At 51.9% G+C, this 18,552-nt stretch overlaps 1 protein-coding gene across 1 annotated transcript; it reads left to right on the plus strand.

Moving 5' to 3' along the window:
* Positions 1 to 4,795: 4,795 nt before the first annotated feature.
* Positions 4,796 to 5,597, plus strand: LOC117840452 (uncharacterized). The gene has a single exon (XM_072290443.1). It carries the CDS (start codon positions 4,796 to 4,798, stop codon positions 5,423 to 5,425), a length of 630 nt encoding a protein of 209 aa, XP_072146544.1. The 3' UTR covers positions 5,426 to 5,597.
* Positions 5,598 to 18,552: the final 12,955 nt, after the last annotated feature.

Here is an 18,552-nt window from a genome sequence, read left to right on the forward strand (position 1 = left end):
AGCCTGGGGGAGTGGGCCAGCGGGAGGGACGGAGAGGAGGAGGGCACGGTCCGGCAGAGCAGCAGGAAGGGGAGCCGTACAAGGGGAAGCGGGCCAGCATCAGCCTCCACCGCCGATCTCGCCGTCTCGAGCACTGGCATTGATAGGGAGCAGAGCAGGGAGCACAAAGCAGAAGTAGCAAGGGGACAGGATGAGGTTGCACTTGCAAAACGAGATTCGGGTGCGGTGGAAGGAATCATCGTGCAGATAAGAATGTTGCGCTAGTTTTTTATCCATGTGTGATATTTTTACTGGTGATAATATGTGAACGACACCGTACCACGTGCCTGTCCGGAGGAGGGACGCGCGTCCGGATGCACGGGCCTAAGCATTACCGTTTTATTATTTAATCTATATTCCATCCAATCATCTTCATGGCTAATGAAACTAAGAAAGATTACTTTATTCTGGTTTTTCCTTGATACGAGAGGATTTCGACTACGCGAAGGATTTGGTTTACGTCGGCCTGGCGAGCACGCGAAGGATGCGACCGGCAGATCCCTACGTCCCTGCACGTCTGCGTGCAGCCGGCAAAATCGATCTACAAGGAGCATACGTTAATAAGGAATACTCTTTTTTTTTCTTATCCGATCATAAGCAACCGACCGCTTTGTCTTTTGGTCTAAGGATTATTCTAATGTATCTTTTTTATGAATCGTGATGCATGCATCTTCGTGCATGTGACTTGCCGAGCACCGGTGGCTCGGAGCTTGCATACTCGGTGCGGCATCGACGAGACGGCCGATGGCATCAAGCAACCATGGCAGCCCGATCTGATGCCCCTATAGCCGGCATCAACCAACACACCGCCGACTTCTTCGACACATCAACCCAACATACTAGTCAGGACGAGTCCCGACCTGTTCTCTTCATCAACAACCGCAGATCACAACCAAGATGGCACCCGACGGAAGCCCTAACTCAAGGATGACGGCGATCACTCCTCTTGGTTTTAATTAAATATTTTACGACTTCTGTATATCTCAATATGCCTCAGCTTTTCTATGTCTCCATGACTTCCGCCGAGCACCCTGATCACACCTCCAACTGCTTATACAGCTTGATCCGTCCACTAAACGGGCAGTTAGAGGCTGCGCCGACCCTACAAATGCCCAGTGCACGCTTTCTCTTTTCCGCACAGTTCCGACTACTTTGCGGCTTGCCCGTCTCTCTTAACGGCTGCTAAAGCACTCGGGTAGCACATGCCTTAATCCGTGAAGCTTGGCCCTCATGTGTCGCTTCCTGCTAAGCCCGCTCGAGCCCGCTCTCGGCAACACCCAGGCAGGGTTAGGTGCTTAAACGTAACAGGCTAACTACCCGGGAAAATTACATGACCTACACGAGCATGACACGCAAGAATTTACTTCTACGTCGAATAAAACTTTAAGTTATTCAATTATTAATTTTTGTACATTATGCTACATAATCTTTGTATTGTCCTTTTACAGCTCCGAAACTAATTGGCGTACCTCACGTTGCCCGGTTGACCTCTCTGGATCGGGGCGGGAAGTGACTCGGAGTGCTTCCATGGCACGGCCGGCTCCCAGGCTTGGGGGTTGGATGTCACAGATGACTCGGCGTGCCTCCTGCTGCTCGGGCGACCTAGGCTGTGCGGGTAGCAACTTGGCGTGCTTTGGCGGCTCAACGTGCCTCCCAGGCTTGGGGGCTGGGTACCACAGACGACTCGGCATGCCTCCTATTGCCGGGCTGACCTCCCTAGCTGGGCGGGTAGCGACTTGGCGTGCTTTGGCAGCTCAGCCAGCTCCCAGGCTTGGGGGCTATGTACCACAGATGACTCAGCGTGCCTCCCGTTGCCCAACTGACCTCTCTAGCTCAGGGCGGGAGGCGACTCGGCATGCTTCTGTGGCTCGGCCGGCTCCCAGGCTCAGGGGCTGGGTGCCACAGATGACTCGGCGTGCATCCCGCTGCTCGACCGACCTAGGCTAGGAGGGTGGTGACTTGGCATGCTTCCGCGGCTCGGCCAGCTCCCAGGCTCAGGGCTGGGCGCCACAAACGACTCCGCGTGCCTCCCGTCGCCCGGCCGACCTCTCTGGCTCAGGACGGGAGGCGACTCGGCGTGCCTCCTCAGCTCCACCAATCCTCACGCTCAGGGGCTGGGCGCTTAGATTTGGTCGGCGTGCCTCCTTAGCTCCGCCAGTCCTTGGGGCTAGGCGCCTAAATTTGGTCGGCATGCCTCCTTGGCTTCGCTGTGCCTCGCGTTCCGACGCTGGGCACCTGATATTTGGTCGGTGTGCCTCCTTGGCTTCGCTGTGCCTCGCGTTCCGGCGCTGGGCACCTGATTTTTGGTCGGTGTGCCTCCTTGGCTTCGCTGTGCCTCGTGTTTCGGCGCTGGGCGCTTGATCTTTGGGTTAATAATACAGCTACTACATGACAAGACAATTCGCCCCTTGGACCGATTACTTTAATCGCTTCAATGCTCGAGGACTACTCCATATGGAGTGTATCTTGCGACACCCTCCATGTGCTTCCCTTTGAGGATGCCAAACATCCCGAAGCTCGGTAATCGCATAGCCATGTGCATTTGGTCATACGCATGTGGAAGTTTCAATTTTTCTTTCTTTTTTGAGCACTGCGTAGCCTCTTCATCACTATGACGACACCACAACTTCAACCAAGTACATTACAAGTTCCGTTGCGCATCCGTCAGGCTCCTATTCGACTCCACATTGCTCGAGGGCTTGAGGGATAAGGGTACCCACGGGTCCCCACCGACTAGGATACTAGTCAGCCCTGATAGGTGGGCGTGCATGACCACGCCGTGTGGGCCAAGGCATGAAGATACGTGGAGAACATGCTCAGAGGCCGGGGAACGGATTCTGCCCGGATATCACGAGATATTTGTTGTAAACCGACTCAGATTGCTTTCCATGTAACAATCGATTAGAATTACATCCTATCCGTCCGATTGTAACCCTAGGTCATCAGCCTATATAAGGCAGCCAGGGGCGCCCCCCTCCCCCCGAGGGCAACGGACCTCAACTCGACTCTTCGTATTCCATACCAGCAATACAATCCAACAGAACACATGACATAGGGTACTCTCCGGAGGCCCATGTCTAAACCTTGCGTCCTTGTGTTACCATTCGAGCTCTTGGTCTTACGATTTTCCCCGCGAACAAATCTACCACCTGGTAACCTCCTAGTGGACTGCCGGTTACTAAATCCGACCTGTCCTATTTTAAAATATTGGGGAGGCTAGTATTAGAGATCTGCTGTGGGATGATATAATCTTGGGGGAGACAAATTTTAGAAAAACTCCAATACATAGTTTTGGGTATAGTTTCTTAAGAAACTTTTGGAGTTGCTCTTAGTCGGAATGAGGGAGAGGAGATAGAATGAAATGGATACTGTTCACTTGGGCCCGTTTGGAATAAGTGGGATTTCTTAGGCCTGTTTTGCTTCCATGATTGGGCCTAGATTTCACAGATCGGGAATCGGGAGCACAGATCAGATCCGAAATGTGATCCAGTAGCGCTACCAGGATCTTTGTTTTTTTCTTCATGCATCCAATGGGTTGCTTATCTATCATCGGCTCGGACTGACTCACTGTTCACCAGGACTCTGGAGTGATGGCTGGTCCCTGATCCAGGCAGCAGCCTGAGGGGTGCACGTATTTGGGCTAACGGGCTGCACAGGAGGTGAAAAGTTCCTACTGGAGTACCGACTGAAAAAACATTTGTACCCTGGTACCGGTGCATCAGGCTAGGCCTATGTGACTTCACCCTGGTAGGGCATATGAATCGAGTTTCTTTTATTTTAGAGCCAGAAAAGGAAGAGGAATTTTGTGTACAAACATGTTGAGTGTAACTTGAGTGTGGCGATGGTGTACGTTTTCAAACCATTTGAGGTATTTATGAGTTTCATCTATCTAATTTCAAATAGGTGTTCAGAAAGAAACAAACTTCTCACTCAGAGAATCAAGGCACTTGTCATTCGCCTTGCTTTTGCGGCCCGTGCTGAAAACATACGCGTCAATTTCATTTCCATGTTTCTATGAGTATTATCAAACCGGAATGGCTTTTGCAGATTACTTGTGTCCACGTCAGAACATAGCCCCGTTTGTTTCTTAGGACCTCCTAAAATTTCTGTCACATCAAATATTTAGATACTAAGAGTATTAAATATAAATTAATGATAAAATCAATTGCACAGATGGAGGCTAATTTGCAAGACGAATCTATTAAGCCTAATTAGTTCATGATTTGACAATATGGTGCTACAGTAAATATGTGCTAATGATGGATTAATTAGGTTTGATAGATTCGTCTCAAGAATTAGCCTCCATCTGTGTAATTAGTTCTATAATTAGCTTATATTTAGTCCTCCTAATTAGTCTTCGAATATTCGATATGACATGAATTTTAGTTAGGATTAAAGATCATATGGAAAAATATGAGAAAAATGTTTCACTTCGCCGTATCATGCCATTCCACCTGATCAAGGGTGTGATTTGTGAGTGAGACCACACCGACCGCAGATGGCCTTTCGAGCGTGTGGTTTTAACCGTGCGAACTGTGACATCGGTCACGACATTATGTCTCTGGGTAAAGTAAAATTCCTGCAAAAAATAAATTACTGAGACTGTAACCTGTAGCCGCAAGAAGAAGAAAACGTGCAGTGGAAGGCATCTTTTACAAACCGAAACCAAAAAGGTGAAGTCCTCGAAAGGTCTTTTCCTCTGCTTTAACCCCTGCTCTTGGCCTCTTGCTAGAGAGGCGCCCAAACAGAGGCGGCCATGGTGGTGGAAAACGCGCCCCACGGCGACTCAGTGGCGGCGGTCGCGGACGAGCTCTTCTTCAGCGCCGGCGCCGGCGTCGATCTCGAGACCTTCTTCGACCACGCGGTACGGGTGGCCGCGGCCCCTTGTTTCAGGGTTTTCGCGGTTCTTGGTTGGGAAATGAGGGGGCTCACTCAAGGTCGGTTCTTGCAGGCGCTGGAGGTGGCGGCCGCCGGCAGCAGCGGCGCCAAGGGCGAGGAGGAGGAGCTCGAGTGGCTGTCGAACAAGGACGCGTTCCCGGCGGTGGAGACGATGCTGCCGGCAGCGGCGCCGCGGCCGCCGACGAAGGGCGCGCGCCGGCGCCGGCGGGTGGTGGCGAAGAAGGCGATGGCGGGGAGGCGGTGCCGGCACTGCGGGACGGAGGAGACGCCACAGTGGCGCGAAGGCCCCGAGGGTGCCGCCACGCTGTGCAACGCGTGCGGCTTGCGGTACCGGAGCGGCCGCCTGGTGCCGGAGTACCGGCCGGCGAGCAGCCCCACCTTCTCCCCGGAGATGCACTCCAACCGGCACAACCGCGTCGTCGAGATGCGCCGCCAACGGCAGGTGGCGGCCGTGGCCTCCCCCGGCGCAGCCTTCGGCGAGAAGTGAAGAGGGGTTGATTAACAATGTCGTTTGGAGGTTTTCGCTTCTGCACCTTCCCATGGGTTTTAGGATTAAGGAATGGTTGATTAGAGTTTTGACGTGATTAGAAACTAGGAAATGAATTAAGAAGGACTCGGGTGTCTTGTTTTGCGGTTCCTGGGTTATGCCAAGTGGCCTGTTCTCTTCCAAAGATTTTAGCTGAAAGAACGTGCATCATCGTGGTTTTCGATCGACATATTACGGTTGATGCTTCAAAAGATGGCTTGTATGCATTCGGGGTCTTTACGTGTCTGTTTTTATCGAGCAAAGTATTTTATACTATATAATACTTCTTCTATTCCAAATCATAAGTCATTCCAACTTTCTTGAAAAGTTAAAATATCTCAATTTTGATCAAATTTATATAATAAAGTATTAGTATTCATGACACCAAATAAATACCGTTAGTTTTTTCATTAAGTCCTCGTTTGGCAGGGCTCTGGGAGCGGTTTCTTCCGAAGCCCTGCCAAAGGGCGAGCGCCCAGCAAAACGGCTCCGGTTCCGGCAGCAGAGCCCCGCGAATCCTGCTCTTAGGAGCCCTTTCGAGGAGGCGGAGCCAAAAAACCCGGCTCCCGCGGCTCCTCCTCGGCTATTTCCCACCCTTACCCTTGAGGAGGGCCCGCAGGCAGTGGAGGCGACAGCAGGCAGGCTGGGAGGTGGCGACGGGGATGGTGGTGGAGCCCAGGTGTGGCGGAACCGCCCCAATTAACTTAGCTAAAGCACGATTAAGTTGCCTAACACGCGATCTTGTGCTTTAATCAAGTTAACTTGGCAGTTCGTCGGATTTCATCCGATAAACCACTATTCAGGACCGAGATAGCAGAGCTCACACGAAGGTGAGCAGTTCCAGAGAATACAATAGGTCATCGAACTTGAACAAGCACATTAATTTCTTACAACACTGGTTTGAAAATCAAAGTTTTACAAAGTTCTTAAGCAGCGGAAAAGATAAACTAGCGGAAGCTAGTGCCGGGGTCAGATGTCACGGTGAGGCCGATCCTGACATCACTGATCCCTATCCTCGCCGTCCGAGGAGGGATCCCACTCGACCGTCCACCCAGGTGGAAGCTGGGGAGGCCAAGTGCCAACAGCAGCAAACTCAGGAGCTTCAACATCACCTGAAAGATGTGCCACAAGCAAGGCTGAGCAACTAAGCTCAACAAGACTCAACCGACCGGGGAAACTACTCCACCATCTTCTAGACATGCAAGGCTTTTTGGCTGAGGGGTTTGCTTTGCCAAAAGCGCCTACAGTAGGTCCTTACTTTCAAGATTTTAGCGTCCAGTTCTAAGTTCATTTACCAAACTAAGTCAGCAGCTATACTTAAACAAGCAAAAGTTCCAAGCAATTTATGACAAGCATTCATATGATCATCACCATCAAGTTCCATTCTTACTCAGTGTAGCATAGCGATCAAGCAGTCCCAAACTGTGAGAGGCAGACGAATCGATTCGAATTTCTTCACCATGCATGGTGAACCTAATCTCACGACATCCGCGCACCACAAAGGGTCGCTTCCCTTATCGGCCGTCCCCATCAATCATCTGAACCGTCTCGGGCCCACTTCTCTTGGTACAAGGCTCCGCAGACCCAGCCTCTGCCATTCTATGACCGCGCTTGTCACCACATGCTGCCGCAAGGGAAACTCTGTTCCAAAGACAGTGGATCGAACCACTCACATCCTAGTTGAATCAGGTACTAGGCTTCCCCATCCCATACTAGGTATGAGATTAGTACTTTCAAACACTTGATCACAAACACTATCACATCTCGGCCTTAGTCCAATTTCAAGTAGACAGACGGGGCAATCCACTGACCACCAAAATAGTTCATAGAGCTCTACCCCGTCCATCGTCCTTATAGTTGTAGCAAAAAGGAGAACAAACAACTCCTATAACTCGCGAGTGATAGGGAATCACTCGAGTTTTACCGAGTCCTGTTTAAGCATTGCAACTACTCGGCCTACCATACTAGTGTTCAGATCAAAGGGAACTAAGTCATGCATCTATGGTTCCAAACAACTCCTGAACGGAAATGCAAATACATACAAAAGAAGGCATGCGCAAGTTTAGAGAGACTGGGTTATGCTTCGGGGCTTGCCTTTGAGCGGGGTGGAAGCAAACTGATCTTCGATGTACTCGGCTTCAGCTCCTACAGGCAGCAGCTCAGCTACAACTCCGTCCTTGGGCACCGGGTGCAGCTCGTACGTGCTGTCGGTGAGGTTCAGCTCTACACAAAATGCAATGCCAGGGTGAGACACTTAGACGGTTATTTCAACAATACCCGCAAGGATTTAGCCCAAAAACTATAGCAAAACTACAGGAAAAGTGAAAAAGAGGATTCCAACCCAAGTGATTTCACATTTTTCTGATTTTTCCTCGATTTAAGATGAATTTCCTAAGCTTCCGTTGATTTGGAACAAGATAAAAGAGTCGGGTCGGGAAAAACTTGCAAATCTAACCCTTAGACCTAAGGAATAACTGTACCGGGGTCCTTGGATTTAACATAGATAAGTCCTCAAAATTTTACACAGATACCCTTGGTCAAAAGAAAAATGAACAACCGAGCCCTCGGGCGAGGCGGACAGGGGTCGGTCGAAACAGATAGGGTCGGGCGAGACGGACAGGGGTCGGGCGAGCTGGAAGGGGTCGACAGCTCACCTTTGGTTCTACTGACGAAATCTTGGGGTCGGGAAGAAGTAAGCTTAGGCGGAATGAGGAACGACGGCGTTTCGGAGGCGGTGGGGCTTCTCGTGGACAACAAACAAACTCTAGCGCTGTGCGAAGGAAGGCGAAGCGGTTGGCGGGGTTGGCAAGGCACGACGTTGGGAGGAAGGGGGAGCTCCACAGAGAGCTCAGGCGGCGGCACTTGCGCGTGAAGCAGAGGAGTGTGCAACGGCGAGTGCGATGGAGAAGAAACCACGCAATCAGTGCGACGAGGGCAAGGATGGCGAAGGGAACTTCAGTAGTAGGCTGCGGTATCCTCTTTATAGTTGCATGGAAGTGAACGAGCTCGAGCGGCGTGAGGATAAGATCGAGGGAGAAGAGGAGTGCTCTGCCTCAGCGGTGATTGGTCGGCGTCTCCATTGGTCGAAGAAGCGGAGCTCCAGGGACAGGATTCTTCGGTCATTGGGCAAGGAAGACAGCGCTAGTCAAGCGCGGTTTTGCCGGGTGGAAGGATTGGCGAGGTCGAGCACGTGGTCTGGTCGCGTCAAGTGCCGGATTGGGTGCCGCGGCTCGGTATTGGCGGACAGGAGGGAGGGAAGGGCACTGCAGGCGAGGGTGCTGCAGGCGAGGTGACCGGGCGAGCGATGTGACGCGAGCATGCACGGGACCAGCGTCTCTGCCGGGGTACACTACTAGCGAGGTGGGGGAAAAGAGTTGTCACTGCTTGTGCTGCGATTGGCGACGATGGCAGCGTCGCGGGGCACGCGCTTGGGCAGCGCGACTGAGGTGTGACGGAAGGGTCGGAAGGCGTTGGGGCGCGCAACTGGGGATCCGGGTGAGGCGATGCGCGCGGGAGGTGAGGTGGTATTGCCGCGGCAGCAGCCAATCTTCAGTTGCAACGGCGGGCAGTGCGCCTGGCGAGGCCGGCGAGGTCTCGGGCGGGACGAGACAGGGCGGAAAAGTCTGCAGGGTGCTTCTGCGCGCGATTGGGAAGTAGGCGCGCTGATCCATCTTGTCGCGGCCGGCGACTGGGCGAGGCGGCGCTTGCCGGTGAGGTCACGCCACGCGGCGGCGGGGCTCTGAAACGGGGCGCACGCGCGCTCTGGCGCTCTTTGTTCGATAGATCCGCGGATCCCTTTCTGGGCCCATCTTCCAGCCTCTGCATCTCCCTATTTCAAAACTGCACCACTTTGACTCCGTTAACAAGAGTTGTAGTACTCAGTCCAAGGCCCAACTCGGGTAACTGGACCAAGTTTAAAAACGTAGTGAATTTGGAGATCCAAGACCCCAAAGTTTGGAGGAACACTGGCTTCGGGACTTAGAGAAAACGACGGTTTGGTTGGGTTTCAAGGGTCGGGGCTGATTTGAGCTGCAGATTCAGGAATCTTCGGAGGCGAATTGGACCAAGGTCCAATTAACAAAGTTAAAGCAGGGACTTCATTCTCCAACTTCTTTAAAGAGGTTTCTTGACGGTCTGCTCAACCTTCCAAAGATAAACCCTCCCTAAGGTGCTAGGTTGGACTGAAAACCAGACTCAGCTGGTATAGCTCACGAAAGGCTGAGTCAACCGGATTAGGGGATTTGTCTTAAGATTAAACTCGGCTGAGTTAATCTAGATTGTTACACCAGGGGTGACGGCGAGGGGAGGTGGCGCGGCACCGGGGGACCCTGTGGCGGAACTGCCCAAATTAACCTGACTAAAATGCACTTAAGTCGCCTGACATGCGATCATGCACTTTAAGCAAGTCAACTTGGTCGTCCGTTGAATTTCATCCGATTAACCACTTACTCAGGATCGAGAAGCATTACTTACACGAAGGTGAGTAGCACAGAGATTACAACATTCCCATCACATTAACATGGTTCAACAATTTATTACATTAGAGTTTTGAAACTCAAACAAGTTTGCAAGGTTCAACAAAGATAGAAAAACAACGAAAGCTACCCGACGATACATAACACCATGGTGAAGCCGACCATGATATCCATTCAACGCTCCCCGCTATCTGAGGCGGGTGCCCACTCAACCGACCAACCCGGAGGGAGCTGGGTCGGCCAAGTCAGGCTGGCAACCATTTCCTCATGCTCAACACTTCCTGAAAACATAGCCAGAACAAGGCTGAGCAACTAATACTCAGCAAGACTGACCCGACAGGTGATAACTGCACCACCAACTCCTAGATATGCAAGGCTTTTGGCTGTGGGTTTGTTTTTGCCAAATGCCTAATGTTGGTCCTTACTTTCAATATTTTAGCTCAAGTTCTAAGTTCATTAACCAGTCTAGATTAGCAGCTTATACTAAGCAGGCATTGTTTCCAAACAATTAAAGAACAAGCATCAAGATTAAATCATCATCATGTTCCATCTTTACTCAGTGCAGAATAGCGATCAAGCAGTCCCAAACTGTGAGAGGCAGATGAATCAATTTGAATTTATTAACCATACATGGCGAACCTAATCTCACAACATCCGTGCACCACGAAGGGTCGCTTCATTTGTTAGCCGTCTGATCGATCCCTTCGGCACGTGTCAGGGCCAACTTCCTTTGGCATGCAATGCTCCATAGTCCTGGCCTCTGCCGTACTATGACCGCACTTGCACCCACATGATGCACCATGGGAACGATGTTCCAAGGACAGCCGGGGGAGGGTATGACACGCCCTAGTTCAATCAGGTACTAGGCTTCCCTATCCCATACTAGGTATGAGATTAGTACTTTCAAACACTTGATCACGAACGCCGACACATTTCGACCTTAGCAAGTTCATTGCTAGACAGACGGGGCAAACCACCACATCGGAACCATTCCCGGTCCCGTCCGTCATCCTTATAGTTGTAGAAAGAGTAAACAAGCAACTCCTATAACTCGCGAGTGACAGGCAATCACTCGACTTTTACCGGGTCCTATTTAGCACAGCAATTATTCGTCTTTAGCAACTAGTGTTCAGATTCAAAGGTACTAAGTTCATGCATCTATAATTTCAATCAACTCCTACAAAAGTAAATGCATAGGCATAAGCATCAACATATTGCATAATTTAAAACAGGGAAACATGCACTGGGGCTTGCCTTCTGGAAAAGTTAGCGGTTCCTCGGGGTCTTGATCTAGCTCGGGCTCAACCTCCGCGTGATGTAGCTCCGCGACGGTTTCCTCTTCCAACGTAGGGTGGAGCTCGTAGGTTCCGTCGGCAATGTTAGCTTCTACATGACATGCACATGCAAGAGTTTAGATTTCTCCATGGTTTTACACGAATGATGCAAGGCATGACTTATTGCTAGAAAGAAAGTTGTATTTAGGCCACATTCACCTAACAAGGTTTTATTTTTCAACAATTTCATAAAGTAAGATGGGTTGCGATTTAAACTCGAGGTTGACTTTTGATGGCGATTGTGTACATATATAAGATCCTCACAACTAGAGTTGTATAAAGAAGGTGGGGTCGTTTTTGGGGTTGTTTAGGTGCATTTCGAGAGTTATTCACTTCTGAATGTTTTTTTATCTCTTCCAAAATTACCTATTTAGATTATTAGGATTTATATTTCTTTTATTCCTTTAAACCAATTTCTTAGCCAAAAAGTGGTTCCACAAGCAAACAACAAAAAAAGGCACTGGCAAAAATTACATCACTTTACTTAAGTCATAAATAAGTTACTATAAAAATTTTGGGAGCCTCGGGATTACCACAACAAGAATTAAACGTATTTTACCACCAAGGGTAGCATACACTTAACTATTTTTGTCTCAAAACCTACTGTGATTGTGAGGGTGAAATTTTAACAGTAGGTTGAAGGTGTGTTACAGAGACTTTGGTGAATTGTTTATGATTGTTGGAGAAGGATATCTATTTCCCATATTTTTCTCCTATTTATCATGTTCTATAAGGAAGGTGAGTTTCTTTCTGATTCTGACCACAACCCATATTTTTTCTACAAACTACACTTCAAAATTAAGCTACTACAAGTGGATTCATATTTTTCCCAGCTCTGGATTAAAACTTATGCAAAAAGGAAGATTTAACCCTAGATTTAAAATATAAGGTTAAAACAGTGACTTTAAGTTCTACTCCAGGGCCCTAAGTATTTTTCTAAGCTTCTACTCACTGAAACATACACCACAGAGTTGGATTTGACTTTTTAGCATTTTTCTTCTATTTACTATGATTTAAAAGGCCAAAGCAAGAAATAAAACTATAGGATAAACTTTACAGCAATAACATGGGCAAACTTATTTTTGTATGAAACTGCAAAGTTCATTGAGTTCAACAAAAGTGGTTTGGCATTTTTCTTTTTTTTTCTACGATTTATGGTGCATTTATAAAGTTTAAACCATTTTCTGCCAATTTAAACAATAAACCGAAAACAACTTACAAACTAACCCTCAGGTCTACGGTTTAATTACACAAGGGTCCCTAGTTCTTGCGCTAAGGCTCCTGGAAGAAGGTAAACGATACAGAGAGGTCGTCGTGTCGGCCGGCGGCGATCTTCGCCCGATTCCGGTGAGGTGAGGCTCGGGCCAGGGCAACAAGTAACTGGGGAGGAGCGCGGGCTCACCTAGGGTCGATTGGCGGCAGTTAGGGTGGCGGATCAGGCTTGGCGGCGGTGGAACGGCTTGGGGATGAAAGCGGCTTCGGTGGCAAAATCCCAGCAATGTTCCAGCGATGGCGGGGCTCCTGGAGGGCAACAAGTTGCTCGGAGACGTGCGAAGTGGTGCGGCGGAGCAAGTGGTGGTGTCAGCGAGGTGAGGGGTGGCGCGGAAGTGGGGGCTCCATGGGAGACCCGTGCGGCAGTGCTGGAAAACAGGGGAGCGGCGGCACTAGAAGTGGTGGAGGGCGGCGTAGGTGGCGCCACAGGTCCTTATATAGGGCCAGGGAGGTGTGGGGGAGCGGGGCGGAGCTTCAGGCACGGGCAGATAGGATCGGAGGACTCGTTGGGCTGCGGGCTGGAGCTCCATTAGCGGCGGCGCCATTGGCCAGGGTGCGGAGACCGCGGGATAGGATCTCCTGGTCATTGGCCTTGGGGAAAGCGAGTCGTGCAAGCGCGGCTTTGCCGCGACCAAGGGTTGGCGGAGCGAGACGCGTGTGTGGTCGCTACCCGGGCAGCGATAGGCGGTCGGAGCTTGGCTGGTCTGAGGCGGCAGCGTGGCATCCTCGGTGGGTGGAGCTTGCTCGGGACGGGGCGAAGATATGTGTGACGCCAGGGGCGGGATAAGCGCGCTCGCCTACTAGGCAGCCGGGTGCATGAGGGGTCTTGTCACGACGGTTGGTTGGGCGACGGCGAGCTCACCGGTGGACGGCGGCCACGCGGCGGGCGGCGCGCAGGCGAACGTGCGGGCGCGCTTCGGACGCGCGCTGAGCGGGGTGCCCTTTGAGGCAGCCAAAGGGGCCGGTTTTTGGGCCTTTTTCTCCAAACTTTTCAAAAGAACTCGTGAAACTCCAAAAGTAAAACTTGTAGACTTGATGTCCGGCTTCAAACTTTACAAAAGGACTAGATCAATTTTAAACTATGGAGTTGCAAAGTTTGGTAGAACACCGGCCTCCGGGGACTTAGGCAGATTTCGATTTTGTTGTTTTCCAGCATTTTAGCCAACTTTGGCTTAGATTTTGAGTAGCTTTCCATTTGAATCAGGTCAAGGTGTAATTGAAGGAAAACTTCTTCGATCTTAGGATTCCAAATCCTATTAAGGATTATTCTTGAGTTCAGTTCAGATTTTTGGAGGAACAGGCTCGCCAAGATGCACGCTCTGGATGTTTTCTAGGCTCGGCGCTGGAATGCCAAAAAGGCTGAGTTGACCATTTTACACGACTTTGACCAAGTTTTTGAGCAGGTTCGGTTGCAATTTGGACCTGGGTTAGTGTAACAAAGTTGGAATGCACTGAAAGTAATGCAACTTCTATTAAAGTTCTGACTTGAGGTTAGATATAGAATTGTGAGATAACAGGTTGCAAAGTTGAGGAAAAACCTGACTTCCAGGACTTTAATATACTCCTGGTTTGATTCTTGTTTTTGACCCTCTCCCACTCTGAATTAGCCAAAGTATTATTAACAAAAGTTGTTTAAAATTAAAAGTTTTACAACTCTTATTTGAGCAAAACTTTAAGTTTGTATATAAAAACTCAAGTGTTATATTTAACTCCAAAAGAAGCTTTTTAGGGGCAACTTGGATATTTCACCTATTTTACTTAGTGACTAATGACTTGTTTAAATTTAATTACACCTAATTAAGGTAGAGTTGTTATAGACCCGAGGGTCGGGCGGTGACCCGAGGCGGCGCGGCGACAGGGATGGCGGTGGAGCCCAGGGGCAGTGGCGAGCTGAGGCGGCATGGCGACGGGGGAGCCAAGGGTCGGGCGGCGACCCGAGGTGGTGTAGCGACGGGGATGACGGTGGAGCCCAGGGGCGGTGGCAAGCTGAGGCGGCATGGCGACGGGGGAGCCAAGGGTCGGGCGGCGACCCGAGGTGGTGTAGCGACGGGGATGACGGTGGAGCCCGGGGACGGCGGCAAGCTGAGGTGGCATGGCGACGGGGGACCCGAGGCGGTGCGGCGACAGGGATGGCGGTGGAGCCCGGGGGCGGTGGCGAGCTAAGGCGGCATGGCGACGGGGGACCCAAGGGCCGGGCGGCGACCCGAGGTGGCGCGGCGACGGGGATGGCGGTGTAGCCCAGGGGTGGCGGCGAGCCGAGGCGGCACGACGTTGGGGGACCTGAGGGCCGGGCGGCAATGGGGAGCTAGGTGCTGGGGCGCGCGTGGTAGGGAGAAGGGCGACGGAAGTCTAGAGGAGATGGGGAAAATGAGATAAGGCAGATGGAGAACGTGGTGAAAAAAAGAAAAGGAGTAGTAAAATAAAGAAAAAAGAAAAAGTGAACGAAAAAAAGAAAAGGAGAGAAGAGTCCCGTTTTATTTATTTTTTTTAATTCAAATGGACTTAAATTATAAACTAATATTAAACATTCAATTCATCTATTAAAAATATATATCCAAGGGCATATAGGACATTTGACCTCTTACATCCATTCCTATAAATACAGGAGAAGTCGTTTTATCAAACACTTTTCAAAATGGCTCCATCTACACCCAAGAAGCCGCTCCACCAGAGGAGTCAGAGCCGGAGCCATTTTAGAAGGAGCCGGAGCTCTGCCAAACTGGCCCTAAATATATTTTCATAGTATATCTATTCGGTACCATAAATCTTTGAGATCCTCTCTATAATTTTGGTCAAACATAAAATGGTTTGACTCTCTAAAAGAGTTGGAATTTGAATTTGAAATGGAGGGAGTAACAATTAACAATTGTAGATGTGTCCAAAGAAGATCTTTTCAAGGTGTGTCAAAATTATAGGGTTGTTTATACTTCATACCCCATCGCGCCCCCTTTTAAGCTTCGGTAGCCAAAACCCACTTGCTCTTGATGGCATAGAAAAAAAATCGAACCAGTCATCGAACTGGTGAGGTCATCGGTTCGGTGGTTCACTAGTCCATCCAGTGGGTTGACCGGTTCCGTGGTTCAATGATATGTTATATAATATGTATACTCCCCTCACACACATGCAAACTCCGGTCAAGTTGGTCACATGAGAGGACTCTAACCTTGCAGATACAGATTTCCAAATGGGCGCCCCGGCCCGACTAGGCCCGACCAACTTCGTGTCGGGCTAGACCCGGCACTACGCCTCCATCGTGTCGGGCCATGCCTGCCCACGGGTTGCACCAATGGCCTAGGCACAAGCCCATGGGCCTATTTCGTGCTGGGCTAGCCTGTAAAGCACGGGCACAATGTGCGTCCTGTGCCGGCCCACACGACCTGCATCGCGAGCGCCCCCGCCCCCTCGCTTGGCTCCTATCGTACCCGCCTACGCCGTGCCGCCGCATGTCTCTCCATGCGCACCCCATGCGCACCGCAGCTTGCCAGCTTGCTGGTGCCACCCCCAGGACCCAGCTCACCGTCGCATGCTAGCTCACCACCGTTGCCCCCGTGCGTCGCTGCCTACCAGCTCGCCGTGGCCACCCCTGCCCCCTACTGTCATTGTCAGGAATTGCCAGTCAAGACGACGGCAAGTGAATTTGTTTTTATGCGCATAAGGCTCGGATGGTTTGCACGAGAGGACACAGGGTTAGACTAGTTCGAGCAGGAATAGCCCTACGTCCAGTATGAGAGGCAGCTCGTGTTACTCGTACAGAGTTTGTAGTAGGGGTTACAAACGGGCGAGAGAGGGAAGCTGGTCCCAAGTCTCTTAGGTGTGCACTGATGCTCGTATGGAGAGAGTGTGAGTTGGGAGGTGTTCGGTTGGCTTGAAAGTTGTCTCCTGCTCGGTTCCCCCGGTCTTCCTTTTATAGTGAAAGGAAGAGACGAGAGTTACAGTTGAGCCAGGAGTCCAGAGAAGTAAAAGAGATAAGCAAGCAAAGTAAAGAAAAGCATGGGGGGAAGGACCGAGTCCTCGCGGTCACCGCCTTCCCTTCCGGTCTCTGTCTCCCGTCAGTGTGACCGCCGGAGAGGGCCAGCTATCGTTAGACCCTGTCGACGACCCTCCGGTCGACCGTCGTTGCCGAGCGTGCGAGATGTGTGTGTGGCGTCCGACCGCTGTAGCCATGCATGATGATGATGATGTCCGGGTGCCGCAGCTGTGCACATTGTGGAGGACGGCTAACCTCTGTAGCCCTGCGTGCTGACTAGGAGGTGCGGCCGGCATGTCTCTGTCGTCGGACCAAGCGCGGAACCGGGCAGCGCTCCCTCCTGTGCTAGGGGGCGTGGGTAATTAGTGCCCTGCGGTGAACAGGGGATGTAGCAGATTAGGACGGTGCCGCTGTAGCCTGTGCGGTCGTGGCTACAGTGTACCGCCCGAATACTGTGGCGAGTCACGTCGAGGAGCGCGGGCGCCTTTCTACGCGCCAGAGCCGCATCACATTTATGGCGAGGTTGGTGGGGGGCCACGAGATCTGCGCCCTCATCCGTTGGTCTCCGCCCGCCCTCGGGCGAGGCAGATCCTTGTCTTGTGGGGCCGGATGCGTCCGACCTGCTGCGCCCGGGGTCGGGCGAGGCGGAGCCTTGTGGCGAGGGGTCGGGCGTGTCCGATCCTGGACCATGGGTTGGGCGAGGCGAAGTGGAATACTCCGTCGATGCCGAGTTGGCGGAGGTCACTATCGCCGCAGGTGGGCCCGGGCCCTTATGACCATTTTTTAAGGAGCATAAGGAGATCATTAATACTTTCCCCCAACAGTAGCCCCCGAGCCTTTGGTGGAGCAAAAGATGCTCCTCCAGAGGCTACATTCGTCGTTTGTCGGGGATCCTTGTTTGTCCTGCAACCTGCAGTTGATCAGGGAGAAGAAGTTTCGCTCGTTCGGCTTGGCCAGGGAGTTTGGTTAGGCAGGGTGTTCTGAGGATAGCTCGGCGTGGGAAGATTCCTATTGTTTCACCGACCACTCCTGCTCCCCGACTCCGAATCGCGACCACACGCGTGGTCGTTGGTTGCGATGCCAGCCCCCGCGTGTTGCGGGAGACCGTTCGGGAGGCTAGATCGACTTTTGGTATTTCATACTCTCGTTCTTCTTTCCTGTATTTCTTGGCTTGTCGTTCTGACGCGGAGTCTTTATATCTACAGGGCAATCTGACCTAGGTCGTGGCCTCGTGCCCGCCGGTGCTAGAGGACGCAGAGCGGCGAGGGCAGAACTGCCTCCTCGCTGAGAAGCAAAAGGGAGGAAGGATAAAGAGACGGCGAGGGAGAGGAAGAGGGCCGCGAAGGAGTTCTAAAGGCGGCGGAGCGGCGCGGTCGTGTCGGACGATGACGACGATGACGGTGATGAGGATGATGAGGACGAGACCGAGGAGGACGAGGAGGAGGAGTATGTTCAGGCCCAAGGCCGGGTGCGCTCGTCATCCAGAAGCAGCCCCCTCAACCGGCTGCGGGGGACAGGTCGAGCGGAGCGCCCGCCCAGGGCCCCACCCCGCAGGGCTCTGGGGCCGCGCCTTAGGGGTTGGCGAGGGGGGCGCCCCGTGGGTCGACGGAGCTGAGCCCCGACCCTCTGCCTGCGTCACGCGAGCAGAGGAGTAGCGGCAAGCGGCCACTGTTGGACGTCCCGGGGTCGGCGTCGAGCTCGGAGGCGAAGCGCGCTTGCCGTCATCGTGCTGTGGGAAGGTAAGTGGAAATTCTCGCGTACCTTATTCCTTTCCTGGCATCGAGCGGCTTTTGATGATGTTGTCATCATCTCGCAGTGCTGCTCCTCGAGACTTCATCCCGCCGCTGGCGCCGAAGAAAGCGCTCTGGGTACCGACCTCCTCTGTGGGGCCAACTGCGACCCCGCCGGGACCTAACGGTGGTGTCGTTGTAGAGGCCATGGTGCCTCCTGCGGATGCGGCCCCTGTAGTGATGATTGGCGAAAGGGTGCCACCTTCGGGCACGGTGCAGGGGCCATCCCTTGTTCCGCCTTCTGCCCTCG

This window comes from Setaria viridis, chromosome 9 (genome assembly GCF_005286985.2).
Source record: "Setaria viridis chromosome 9, Setaria_viridis_v4.0, whole genome shotgun sequence".
Classification (NCBI taxonomy): domain Eukaryota; kingdom Viridiplantae; phylum Streptophyta; class Magnoliopsida; order Poales; family Poaceae; genus Setaria; species Setaria viridis.

Bases quoted from the DNA above. Each gene is read 5' to 3' on its own strand.
- LOC117840452 (XM_072290443.1), top strand. From the start codon at position 4,796: ATGGTGGTGGAAAACGCGCCCCACGGCGACTCAGTGGCGGCGGTCGCG.